Raw genomic sequence first — 14138 nt, forward strand, 5'->3', positions numbered from 1 at the left:
CAAAGTCTGAAGAAACCCCCTTAAAGTTTTCTTGATATATTAACTTCACAAGATGAACATGAGGCCTGCAGGCAGAGTTGACATTTATGCAAACTTTCAAGAAAATCCCTCAAAGCACTGATGAGACATCATGCTCAAAAGAATGACAGACTGACAGAGAGACAGACCACCTGAAAATGCGATGTCTCCTTATTAACCAGGAGTAGTCAAAAAGACATATAAATCTATATGGTCATATCTCACCAAGTCTTTTGTTCATTTTTGTTGTTAAATCCTGCAGCTTTGTTCAGTAGGTCTCCACTTGCACTTAAAATGTACTATTTAGGGGCACACAGATGGTGGAGTGGCTTAAGGAGCCACCCATGTAAGCGGACGGCCTGGGCTCGAATCCGGCCTGTGGCCCCCCACCACATGTCTCTCCCCACCCTCTTCCCTGTCTCTGAGTCCATCCACTGTCCTCCTCTATCTATGAAAGGGCCCAGAAATCAATCTTTTATATGTAATATTTAGAAGAAAAGTATGTAAATCTTTTCAGTTCTTTCACAGTATTGATAATGATTCATCTTAACCATGGTTTGCTTTTCATAGATTTTTTTTAAACATGCTGGGTTTAAATAATACATAAAAATGAACAACAAAGAGCAGGACAAAATCAAAAGTCGTACATAAAGAATTTCAGTCCATCCATCTTTAATGAGGCTTACAGCTTCACTTACTTTATAGTCAGTATACTGTTTTAGCTTGCTCCCATTGAGTCAGCATGGGGTTTCTTTCACTGCAGGCAGCTGTTTTCAAAGAAAAACTCCCTCAGCTGAACTTAGAGAAAACTTTTTAGCATCAATTTGGTGGGAAGACAAAGTTAGAGACTAACTGGAAATTAATTTGCAGAAAAACAATCTTTCAAGAGTATGAGACAACCGAGAGAGTCAATACCAGTAATGATCACAGGGACACACAACACCTAAGCATTATGCATCTGGTTTTTTATTGGATTAGTTAACCAGGTTACCATAAGATCTTAAAGCTCCTGTGAGGATCATTTGAAAGATGCCATTTTAGTGCCCCCCTGTGGACTAAGGAGTTTTGCAATACACAGATTGTTTCTTTTGCTGTTGTAGCTCATACAGGGGCATCAGTATTCATTTCAGTCTGGTTCATAGACTGGCCAAGTATTACTCTCTTGAGCTTTAAGAGGTTATGGTATGCATAATTTGTGTTCAAAATGTTCAAGATGTTGCCCAAAATGGTCCTAAAAATCAGTTACAGTGAATTTTTAGATATATATTTTGGAGCTTGTTCATGCTTTTATTCAGTCAGAAGGAGTGTTGATAGAGTCAGAAACTGGGATGAGAGAGTGGAGGAGCCACAGGCCGGACCTGAACCGGGCCGACCACATACATGGGGCACAGCCAAACCGCAAGGCCACCTGCGCCCCACAGTTACAGTGATTTGAACAGTCTTTGATTAAAGGTACCTTATTGAAGCAGTATTTAGCGATCTAAAAAACTGCCTGTGTTCAAAAACAAAGCAAACATGAAAAAGCAGAACCATGCAGTTCCTCAAGCGCCCACTAGAGGCTGGCTGCAAAGTACTGGAAGCCACACACACACCCCATGTTAGAATGTCAGTGCTTTGTAGGGAAATAAACACGTTTAAAGCCTGATTCAGAAAAAGTATTTGGTCAGTGTAGGTCATGTTGTTGTGGACATGCACTGAAAGGGTGTTGAATTTTTTTCCTTTAAGTCCCTATAAAGTGAAATCCAAACTTTGTTCTTAACACACTAGATATGTTGGAATAAGGTTAATGTAAACATGTGAAAATACTGAGATTTTTTTTAAATTTTATTTAGTCCATTAAGAAGTTGTTCGCCTCTTTCCTGACTTGGTTTAATTCGAGTAGGGCAAAAATCTCATCCCATGGCATCACCATTCCCCATGGGGAGCTACTCCGCCCCCCTAACTCTACAGTGACATAAAATCACAGAGCAGTTCATCTCAGTAGTCTGTTGTTATCTGATGTAACTGCCTCCATTAAAAATCAACACATGTAGTGTTTTGGTTCAGTTTGAGGTAAATTTTCCAAATCTATCAGCCATGATGGCCCATGAGTTATTAAAGTATCATAAAATCATTACGGAGAGATTTGTGCCAGAAAACAGTAAATTTAACCCCCAATCTCTGTCTCTCTGCTTTGGCACAGAGCCAAGAAGCTGCACTAAAGCATTTTTAAATTGGAGAGGATCGTATTTCTTGTTAGTGGGCGTGGCTTCAACTCATTCAACCGACACTCCCACACCATCCCAGAGCTGATTTTATCTTCTCATTTTTCATGATTTTGAAGCTTATTTCTGTAATCTTAGAGATGTTTTTCATTACTACAATTTGGCCGTTAGTTCTCAACACACACAACAAACCTGAAATAGAGTTTTTTAAATCACTTTACGGGGACTTTAAAATTCTAAATGGCCAGGAGAAAAGGTTAAGCTAATTATGTGTTCATGGGGCACCTAGTAGTCCTGGGCCCCAGGCAGTTTCCTACCTTTACCTCTTGGTAAAGTCTGCCTCTGATTTGGGAGGATGACTGTCCAATGGGAGCTGCCAATGGAGCAGGGTTGGTGCTGTTGCCTCACAGCAAGAAGGTTCCTGGTTCACTTCCTGGTAAGGGCCTTTCCATGCAAAGTTTGCATGTTCTCCCTGTGCATGTGTGGGTTCTCTCCTCCAGCTTCCTCCCACCACCACAGACATGCTCGTTAGGTTAACTGGTGACTCTAAATGGGCCGTAGCAAACAGCATGAGATCTGGGATAAACTGTGATTGGTTGGGTAATACAGAAATCATTTTTTTGTTTGTCTCCCTTGAAATATTTGATAGGATTATTTATGTTCTAGTACAACTCAAAAGCATTGCAGTTGATCATAGATGAGCCACAGGTGGCTCAGAAGCCACCGGTTGAGTACCAAGATGCAATGTGGCTGACTTCACTCAGACTTTGCCCAATTATTTCTGCAGCCTATGAGTAAAATGACAGAATAGGGATAAAATAACAGTAGACAAGATAATGCGCCAATTAAATTTCTGCATTTGCACCTCCAATTCTTCTTGACATCTTACATTTAACACAACTGTCCAATCAGAATTAGTTTGATAATTCTGACTGGATAGTTTAAAGTGAAGGCAGTTTGACACATATGGGCTCTGATTTTCAGGCTTATTTGAGCAGAATATTGTGGTGAAATCAAATCTATATTCTGCAGTTTTTGCTGAGTTAAAAAAACTTTCCCCCTCATGTGTCACCAGCTTCTCTTAAGAGGGACCACATAGATGTCTTAAATCCTTATGTTGGCCCTTTATAGAAACTTTATCAGTGAATGCGTGTGAGTGAGTGCTCTGTCTGTGCATGTGTAGTGAGTGGATGAGTCTAAATGTGCCGCCCCCTTAACCAAATATCACTGTTTTTAAGTCAAACCAGACTCTCTGAGACTTTCAGCTCATTTTCTGTCTGTTTATGTCTGTGCCTCTGTGTACATACATGTGTCTGTTTGTCTTTTGTGTGTCATGTGGAGTGGCTACTGGTTAAAGCCCAGTGTGAGAAAGACTGTAGGAAAAATTAAACCAATCACACTACTGTAAATGTCTCCCTCCATACTGCAATTGTCATCAATGCATAAATATGTAAGATGCTGACAAAATATGATGACCAGGGATCAAAATGTGTCATAAATATCCACATAAGGAGGCAGTTGAATCAAAAAAAAGTGTTTTGATATTTTAATTTGGAATCTGTGGTCCTTCTATCATTAGTTTTACTTTGCACTCCTGCAGTTTTCATTCAATAATCGATGCTGCCTGCCTCTGTCGTCGCTGGAGATGTTCTGCATTGTTGTTCTGAAATAGCGGATGTTGAATCACACATTGATATTTCCTGCATTGGATGCTCACAGCCGGGCTTCTTGTTTTGCACGCTCAAAAGTGGATATTTTACAAAGCATTCAGTGGCGCAGTGGAGCAGTGTTCAACATTATGTTTCTTTTTTTTGTACTGTAGTATACACTGTACTTTTTACTGCTGAGCAATAAAACAAAGAAAAAAGCATACTGATTTATCTGTTTGTATGATTTAGACCTGATGAAATGTGTTACAGAGTTTACAGTATTACACAGCAGTGTAAATAGTCTTGCAAAGCACAGCATATCCATTCATGCAGTGTGCTGGAATTTTCTCTTTGTGCACCGCTGTTGCTTCAGGTCAAGTGACCTCCAGCTCCGGGAATATGACGTCAGTTCAATAATCTGTTTACAAGCCTGCTTCACAGCCGAGGAGAGGCTCAATTAGATGTGAGTTTGGGGGTAAAAATCCAGATTAGTTTGCAAGATAGGCTGAAGTTTAATGTTTTATTTACCTACATTTTCTGTGTTTATACCGAGTCAAAAAATGTGTTTAACATTAATGATAAGGGAAACTCTACATAATCAGATTTCTTGATTTACCATCAATTCTATAAAAGCATCCACTCTGCATTTGTGTTATTTTTTCAAACACACTGAGTTTTATAAATATATCAAAATATTAATGATATACTAGTGGTTATGTAGCTGTAATTTTATATACTCTATTCAGCCACAGGTGTCAAACTCAAGGCCCGGGGGCCAAATGTAGCCCGCGGTGCAGTTTTACCCGGCCTGCAAGATCATATCTTAATTAGAATCATCCTGCTGCTATGAGGTCTGCAGATTTCCTCTAGCATAAAAATGTAACTTTAACCTTGAAGATTAAAAAAAAATCCTTTTAAAGGTATAAAATTTGAAAAAGTAGAGAGTATAAATAATTAGATAAAATGTCAGGATGAGGGGTAGAAATTAATTTGTGTTTTCATTTTACATTTTCAGTTGGCATCCCAAGATTATGACCTAAACTTAGGATTTTGAATTTTTATTTCATAGTTCGACCTTTTAAATTCATAATTTTGACCTTTCAGATTCACAAATTTTCATTTTAAATCATATCTTGACCTTTTAAACTCCCAACTTTGACTCTTAATCCCATATTTTCACTTTTTAAACACCTGATTGAGAATTTTATCCCATATTTTGACCTTTTAGAGTCATATTTTTGAATTTTATCTTCTGTTTTGACCTTTTAAACTTGATTTTATAATTTATCTCATATATTTACCTTTTAAAAACCTTATTTTGACTTTTAATTTTGTATTTTGACCTTTAGGACTAATAAAGTTGGCTTTTTATCTCAGATTTTGAGCCTTTAAACTCATTTATTTATTTAGCATTTATTTGACATGGACATACATGTAACATTGATGCTGTGATGTTTAATACTTTTAATTTCCCCCAAAATTCATTACCTGTGAAAACACAGGTAACAGTTTTCAGTTAAATATTGACCCTGTTAGGCCCTCAGGTGAGACCTAAATTCAGATTTTGGCCCCTGCTGTGATTGAGTTTGACACCCCAGCTTTAAGCACTTGAACACTAAATCCTTAAAGAATGATACAGAATAATATTAAATTAGGGACTGAAAATTCATTCCCATTTCCAAAAAAGCTGGGGTGTTGTGTAAAATGTAAATACAAACAGAATGCAATGATTTCAAATCACATAAACCCATTTAATTCACAATAGAACATATACAACATGTCAGATGTTGAAACTGAGATATTTCACCATTTCATGAAAAATATTAGCTCATTTTGCATTTGATAACAGCAACACATCTAAAAAATATATATATATAAAGAGGAGCATTGTGTAGCATCCCCTCCTCTTTTAACAACAGTCTGTAGATGTCTAGGAAGTGAGGAGACCAGTTACTGGAGTTTTGGGAGAGGAATGTTGTCCCATTCTTGTCTAAAATAGGATTACAGAGGCACTTTCTTTTCTTATGATGCACTGAATATTTTTTGTTGTTGAAAGGTCTGGAAAGCAGGCGGGTCAGTTCAGCACCCAAACTACTACTGTGAAGCCATGCTGTTGTGATAGTTTCGGTATGTGGTTTGGTATTGTCTCGCTGAAATAGATGTGAACATGTTGCTCTAAAACCTTTATGTATTCTTCCGCATTGATAGTGCCTTTCCAGATGTGTAAGCTGCAGACGCCATAGGCACTAATGCACCCTCATACCACCATGCAGGCTTTTGAACTGTGTGCTGATTACAAGCTGGATGGTCCCTCCTCCTGTACAACTGCAGGAGAAACGTGGATCTGCCAAGTTAGATTAATGGACTTGTTTTCACTTATGTTAAGGTCCAGGAAAGGAAGAGTGGACTTCCAAGAAACACTTCAATGAAATGTTTACCAGATGTTCATGTGATATTTTAACTACAGCATTAATGTTCATTGAGTTAGCATTTGCATGATGGGTACCTTTGAAATTTGTGATAGCTGGGGAACTGTTGTGATTTGGATTAGGGGTCAGCTAAACTTGTATGAAATAAACATTGTTTATTCTGCTTTGTCTGTTTTTGCTTCTTTCTGCTGCTCAGCTCAAATACCACAAATATCACATTAAACATCTGCATATTACATAACATTTTCTAACTAATTATTTTGAAATATGAAATTCACAAGGTTTACTGTAGTGGCCCTGAAGGTCAACTGTACAAAAAAGCCCTATTGTAATAAATGAAAAAAAAAACAAACAAACAAATAAACAAAAACAACAAAAGACAAACAAACAAAAACAAACATTTGGGACATGTAAAAAGTCTATGGCACAAAAATACCTTTTATGAATTAATGTAAAATTTTTCAATTAAAAATAAATCACTTAAAACTAACATATCAGAAATGCTTATTTTGTGTTTTTTTTTCTTACATGAGGCCAAATTAATGAAACACAAAATCATTTGAAGAACCTAAAAAATATATATTTATCTGAATTAAAAAAAATTTAGTGGAATAAATAAAATTTAAAACATCTGTTACCAAATGCAGAAATATCAATGCCCGAAATGCAAAATAACATATTCGACAAAAAGCTAAAAAATTTCTCTCAACATAAAAATTATTTGAATAAATAGAAACTAATGGATGTGACACTTAAAACTCACTTGTGTAAAACAACAACAACAACAACAATAGAAAAAATAAAAATAATATTTAAGATAAAACAAAGAATAGAAAGTAAAGTCTTTCATAAGCACATCGCTAAAAGCATAATCAACATACTAGTTTTCAATTTAATTTTTATTTTTATTTAGTATTTTTTGCAATTGATAAAATACTAAATGTTTCTGCAAATGACCTTCACGGCCACCGTAACATTCATGGGCATTATTCTTGAAACGCTGAATTTAATTATCCTGTTTTTTTTCTCTCTTGAATAATTGATAAAACAAACAAAAAATCTTAAATCTATTTTAATGAAGCAAAATCTGAGACGAGTTTCATTGGCTTAGTATTTCCGGTTCAGATCATCTGTTTCCGGGTTACGGTTCAGATTTGTCAAATAGCCTGTGCATGGCATGGTTGACAGGGTAGCTAACGTTTCGGTCAGGTATCCGGGGTGGACAGTTTTTTATCAGCCTGTATCTGAACATTAATCGTCGGTTTTGGGAGTAACTCTGTCCCTCCTGACTGTGTAAGCCGTTGTTGTCGTTCTCGGAGAGCGGATTTTCACATTTGTCATTGCTCGATTAGCTAACTAGTCAACGTTGTTCTTTGAAAATGGCGGATGTACCATCAGAGAAGAGTCTGGATGATTTCTTTGCCAAGCGGGATAAAAAGAAGAAGAAAGAGAAAGGAAAGGGGAAAGAATCCACCAGCGGACCTACGTCTGCCGTGGTGAAGAAGACCAAGAGGGAGAAGGAAAAATCGGCGAAAAACGAGAATCAAGACGCACAGATTGAAAAGGTAATGGACTCTGCTGCCACACTGTTAACTTTTTTTCTACCTCTGCGATACCGGTGTCGTGTCAGATTTTGTGTTCCCGTCATAATCTTCCTCCTCTTTCAGAATGACCTCAACATGGCTGGTGTCAAATCTCAGAGTTGAGGTTTCAGCGAGTTTAGTGATTAAACCACTGCGAGTCTTTCGATATGAAGGGGGAAAACGCCGGCTGCTAGCTAACGTAGCATATGGCACACATTTTAACGGGATACCAGAATGTGCATGACACGCGTTTTGGGCTGTCGTGGCAACCTTAAGCTTTGGTTCCGCGTCGTATAATTAATGAAACCTTTTAGGCCCAGGTATCAGCTAGCATTATGACAGTGGCCTTGTGTCCATATGGTGAAGCTGTCATTCACTCCTTTGAATCGTGGCTGTCCTACTAGGCCGGGCCGCCATTTGTCACAAGTTTGACGGGACTCTCGGACTGCCTTTTCGCTCGAAATGACACAAGAGTGACAAAGTTTAAATACCCGTGTTAAGTGAAACAACCAGTAGAACTGTTTGGAAATGCTGACATTGAACTGTTTTGGCATTTGTGACCATTTGGGGAAAAATCGTGGCAGATGGTTTTCATGAAAGAGTAAAACATTTACATGACACTGGCTGTTTTTAATAAGGGTGTTTTTGTGCTTTGGTTTTATACAAATTTCCACCCAGGAGGACGAGGAATGGAAAGAGTTTGAGCAGAAAGAAGTAGACTACAGTGGGCTCCGACTTCAAGCTTTACAGATAAGGTGAGAGGATTTTTTTTTTAATATATGGAAGTTGTGAGTCTTTTTGTATCTTATTTGCCATCAAAGAGGGTCAAGCTGAAAACCAAGGCTTCTATGACAAGTACCCCATCCTCCAGCTCTCAAAGGACATCATTAAACCCCAGTTGGGAAGTCCACCAAAGCCACTGTTGGAAAGAGCACTTGAGTCCAATTTAGGGTTGTCAGAATTCAGTAATTGGATGGTAAGGATGCCATACCAAGCCAGAAGTCTTGTATGTGTACTAAAAAGCTTTAAAATACTGTACTCAATATCATTTTACATAAGTGTGCATAGGAATTCACAATATCATCATCAGTATATCAGCATCTGCAGATATTGGCTTCAAAAAGGAGTTATTCTGTGGCAGAGATGAAATTTTCTGCCAATGTTTTGGCTATAGAAATCTTAACTATTAAAACTGTAAATACTAGCCAGTGAACAAATAAGTTAGATGACTCTTAAGCTGGACCAGCTGAAAAGCTGATATGAAGGAAAGCTGAAACTTTTGCAATAAATAATGAATTCTATATTATAGCATTCAAAATATTTGGTAGATTAAAATAAGGCTGAACAATTTGGAAAAAAATGTCTGATTTAATTATTTTGACTCACTTCAAATTCATTATGTATCTTTGTATTGAAAGAAATGATAATACTTATGATGTTCTCATTCTGAATAAGAAAAACATAAAAGAATAAGGAAAGAAGAATTTTTCGCAAACTATTCTTTTAAAACCTGACACTCAAATATTGCATATGTGGAGCAGCATAACATCTGTACTGTGAAAAATGCACTAAACTGGTGTTTTGATACACATTTCAAGTCAAAGAAATATTGTTCCTTTGTGATTTGAAAATTGCTTAAGGACATTGTGATTTAATCTGAATTTGATTAATTTCCCAGTCCTAATTTTAAGAAGAGGAAGTGTGAGGAAATGCTGCTGAAATTCCAAAGTTCTTTCAAAATAAATGTAAAAACTATAAAGGAATTGTTAAGCATTTATATCTGCACTCTGTATCCATTTGTACCCAGTTGTTTTTACTTTAACTGGATCTTTAAAAAAGCATTATGGTGCATCCCTGTTGGATTCTTTCAGTGCTACATATTTTAAAATGATTTAATAATTTTAATCAAGGATGCAGTGATACCAGTATTAAGTACTGGTGCCAGTACCAATCAAAAGTAAAACAATTCGCAGGCTGTACTTGGTGTCGTTTTAAAGTGATGTTAGCCTCTCATTATGTGAGTATGTAGTTAGAGTTGAAGTTATGTCTACAGTTTTGTGGTATGTTTAACAAAAGTGAGGATGACAAAAGTAGAGGGAAATTAAAATTGTGCACCTCTAAATTGTGAAGAGGAGGGATGAAGATCTGATGAAGATACAACAAACTTTCAAAACAATTTTTTTAGAAAATGTATGGTATGATGAAGTATTCATATTTGTACTCAGTATCAGTTTGTATCCAAGTGTAATTACTTTTACTCATACTTGGTCTGGAAAAATGGTGTCTGTGCATCCCTAGTTTTAGTGATTGATAGTGTTGAAAGTACCTAAACTTTAACAATGCAACTTAAAGCTACAAGTAAAAGAGGGACACTGTCTAAATGGTACAAATAATTAGGCAATGTTTCAATGCCCTATTGATGATCATGTATTAGTGAAATTTAGACAGTGTGCAGGAGCATGCATGCATTTTTTGCCAGTTAAAACTACTTGCCTACGACTTGGGTTTTTGTCATTGTGGTGTCAAACAGGGATTGATATCAGAATCAGGTGTACCTGATAAAAAAAAAATGGATGCAATAGAAGAAAATGGTTAACATGGTTATTGATAAACAATGAATTATAGTCCTGTGCTGAACTTTTAGGCATGTTTTGGCCAAAAATTGAGGCTGAAGGCGTGATAGACCCTAGCCCCGGTTGTATTCTAGATGTCCTTGCATATAACCAGGGGCGTTGGAGTATAATGTGTTAAAAAAATTATGTAGTAGGGTTGCCACAAGCGCCTAGTCCTACTGTGGGTGTCCCAGGGGCCTGTAAAACACCAGTGGTCTCTGGGAATGCTGCCAGGGGGCAAGAGGCCCGGACAAAAGAGAAGCCTTCTTGCTTGATCTTGGCTGCTGAGCGACACACGTGTGTTGGGTTTATATATGGCACAATGGACCTGCGATGAATCCTCAGCCCCCTACATGCCTTAAACGTGCACATGACTGTATTTGATTCAGAAAACAAACAGAAACAACTGAAACAAGTTGAATGTACAGAAGCATATGCACAGAATCCTTTGATTTTTATTATAAATCAAAGTTTAATAACTCTGGTATCATGACAAACTTAATCTAGTTATCAAGTTTCAATGAGATGATTTTACATTTTTAAATATTTAAGGGGCTTTTATTTGGTAGGACAGTGGATAGAGTTGGAAATAAGGGGAAAAGAGGGTGGGGAATGACCTGCTGGAAAGAAGCCACAGGCTAGACTTGAACACAGGCTGCCCACTTGGTGGAATGTCTGTTCCACAGACCGATGGTGCCTCAGAAATAATTATTATTACATTATAATTGGTATAATTGGTATAATTACAGCTTGGCTGTTTGATTTAATGTGTCAGAACTAAAAACAACTCTGATTATTGGATTGTTTTAATTATTTGTTGAATCATCTTGCAGTGATGAAAAAGAGGAAGAGGAGTATGAGAAGGAGGAGGTTGGTGAGGATGGAGAGATCATTCTGGTTAGTGGAGACAAAGTTTCTGGTCCCTGGAACAAATCTGGGGCTCCAGCTCCAGCTGCACCTGTAGGTGAGTAAACTAGCTTGATCACTTAATTGTTTAACATTAGAGATGGGTATATAAATGCTGCTTGTTATCAGTGTACCTGCAATATCCTTGTTTGCCCACAAGCTCATTTTCTTTTTTTAATTGTCAGAGAAAGGACTTCCCTTTTTGTCAGGGCCATTGCATCTTTGATTATGTTTCAGTGATACCTGCTTGTAAAGAATAAAAGCTTGGATTAATTTATATATTTATAGTATGAGAAAGTACTAAGCCTTTAAAAACCTGAGGATCTTTTTTCATATTTTTAAACTGAAGTTGCTGTAGGCAAAACAGAGAGAGATGTGCTTTTGCATTTAGTCAATATGCAGGTGTTTGTCAGTTAAATCAAGAAATTCCCTAGTATTTGGCACCAAGGGCTTTTATGTTTGTGGCCATTGTATTAAAACAGGTATCAGTATTATTTTCTTTTACTAGTATTGAATCAATGTTTTAAATTCTTAAATTGAGACTATTCTATTGGGCTCTGTTTTTCATAATAGGATACTTATGGTTGCTTATTCTAGTGTGCTTCTTGTTCTACTTATTACAAAAAACATCTTTATCAAAAAAGAAATGGCTTACATGGCCTGAAGCAGTTGTTATCCTACTTTTATAATGAGTTTGATAAAAATGGAAATGAGTGGCTTCTAAAGATAAGTTTTTTCTTAACTGTTGTAATTTTTTTATCTAACAGAGGAAGTCGAGGTGCCTGAGACGAAGCCTGCTGGAGTATATCGCCCTCCAGGGGCTCGACTGTCCACCACCAAACGCACGCAAAACCAGGGCCCTCCTGAGATCTTCAGTGACGCACAGTTCCCCTCTCTTCAGGCCACCGCCAAACATGTGGAGACACGCAAGTAAGCGGCCATAGTGGTTTGTAGAAGGTGGTACATCTGAGAGGTTTGATGTCAGGTCTAAAGTGATACATGGTGTGTTTCAGGGACAGAGAAATGGAGAAAACCTTTGAGGTTGTGAAACGAGGGAATCGTGGCAGAGAGGAGACCAGCGCCGCTTCTATGCAGCAGTTGCAGCTCGACAACCAGTACGCCATCCTGGGGGATAAGTAGAGCGGCTCCCCTCCGTCCCCCCAGCCCCTTCAGCACGGTCCAGCCCAGCCCCTTGAAGGAAGCTGAATCCAGCTGTGTTGACTGCAGTCCTGCCACCATCAGCACATTGGTTACTCACACACATAGACACAGCCACATTTCCGTCAACACATACAGCAACACCACTGCAGACAATACACCAACACCCCCCATCAGCAACACTCTACATGCATTTGGTTGGCAAAACTGAAGGACTGCATCTGAAGGGGCTGTTGAAAGAGGGAGTAAATGAAAAGGAATTAGCAACAAACACCCAAACGTACAACACTGCAGCAGCAACAGAAGGCGACGTAGTTGTCCTTTGTGGATTGAACTCAGAGCAGCAGTTGTGTGGCGCAACTTTCCTCCGGACTTCAACTTGCTTTGATAAAGCCACAGAGGATCGAAGATAACTTTAGGCAAGATGATTTTACAAACTTCTGTGAAAATATCTATTTTTTGCAAGATCATTATAACCCAATCGCACAAGATATTTTGGGGTGGTTTTTGAGTTTGCGGTTGGGCCTTTTGGGCGTGGGGATGCTACCTCAGCAGTATAGCTGATGGTGACGATGTGGACTGAGCTTTTTTTTTGTTCTTTTGTGGTTGTGGTGGTGGCGAAGGGGCAAACATCTACCCTTCTCTTCCCCACACTCTCGCATAGAAGCTGGCCATCCGGCTCTTTGATTTAGAAACTTGAAGCTTTGTCCCTTTCCCTTCATGTTGATGACGTTCTGCGATGATCTGCGGACAAGAAGCGACAGGGTGTGGTCCTCATTTAGAATTTCTATATAAAGTGGCCTTACTGATAGAAACTGCTTTGTCATCTGAAGAGAACTTTGCTTGTTGTCTCACAGGATGTCGCTTGACTCTGGATATTGCCACTTTGTGACAAATACCTGAATACAAACAAAAATCCTTTTTATTCAGGAATGTAGTGCTGTTGTAGTTTGCCTGATGATTACAGCTACTAACTTTTATCATATCCATTGTTTGATTTTGCTGCCCTTGCTTTATTTTGGTCTTCTTTTATGACACCAGAAAAGAGAAATGAAAGCTTGTTTCTGATCTGAAAGCATTCTTTTGGTAACATGAAATCAGTGTGGTTTGACACCAATGGTCATAGATGTTACTTTTTCATAGAAGATCATCCAAAACCACTTCAGAAGCATATTTAAGGCCACATTGAATTCAACCCTCAGTTTTAACTTTCTTTTAAAGAGCTTTCTCCTCACAACTTAATGTGCCGTCAGACCTGTGCAGAACTTTGCTTCCAGAGAATAACAGTTACTAGTTGTCTGTTCAAACAGTCACCAAACCAACAGAGTACATAGAGTAAGTGGGACACCCAGTTAAGATCAAATGGGTCTTTACTGCAAGCATAGTCATGTTGAGAGCTGAAGATAAACTGGATTTATGTTGTGTCTGTTCTTTCCATCAAAGATGTCAGGGAGGGTCGATCCCTGCTGGGACACTTTGTGTGGACGTAGATATTTGTAATGAAAAGAGAAGAGCCTAACATGAAAAAATAAAGTGATCCTTGTGAATGAAGTCTTGTCTGAATCTGTAGATGTGGAAA

The 14138-nt window shown here is 38.0% G+C and overlaps 1 protein-coding gene across 2 annotated transcripts; it reads left to right on the forward strand.

The window, feature by feature from the left end:
- Window positions 1-7452: 7452 nt before the first annotated feature.
- On the forward strand, window positions 7453-14106 carry cdv3 (carnitine deficiency-associated gene expressed in ventricle 3). 2 transcript variants are annotated; one of them, XM_041813920.1, is made up of 5 exons: window positions 7453-7865; window positions 8562-8638; window positions 11329-11459; window positions 12169-12331; window positions 12415-14106. In XM_041813920.1, exons 1-5 carry the CDS (start codon window positions 7680-7682, stop codon window positions 12539-12541), a joined length of 684 nt encoding a protein of 227 aa, XP_041669854.1. In that variant the 5' UTR covers window positions 7453-7679; the 3' UTR covers window positions 12542-14106. The 2 variants fall into 2 exon arrangements, with proteins under 2 accessions (XP_041669854.1, XP_041669855.1); XM_041813921.1 differs by having other exon boundaries at window positions 8565-8638.
- Window positions 14107-14138: the final 32 nt, after the last annotated feature.

This window comes from Cheilinus undulatus, linkage group 19 (genome assembly GCF_018320785.1).
Source record: "Cheilinus undulatus linkage group 19, ASM1832078v1, whole genome shotgun sequence".
NCBI classification, from domain to species: Eukaryota; Metazoa; Chordata; class Actinopteri; order Labriformes; family Labridae; genus Cheilinus; species Cheilinus undulatus.

Coding starts and splice junctions, on each gene's coding strand:
- cdv3 (XM_041813920.1), top strand. CDS start 7,680: ATGGCGGATGTACCATCAGAGAAGAGTCTGGATGATTTCTTTGCCAAG. Junction 7,866..8,561: donor AAGACGCACAGATTGAAAAG/GTAATGGACTCT, acceptor ATTTCCACCCAG/GAGGACGAGGAATGGAAAGA. Junction 12,332..12,414: donor AAACATGTGGAGACACGCAA/GTAAGCGGCCAT, acceptor GGTGTGTTTCAG/GGACAGAGAAATGGAGAAAA.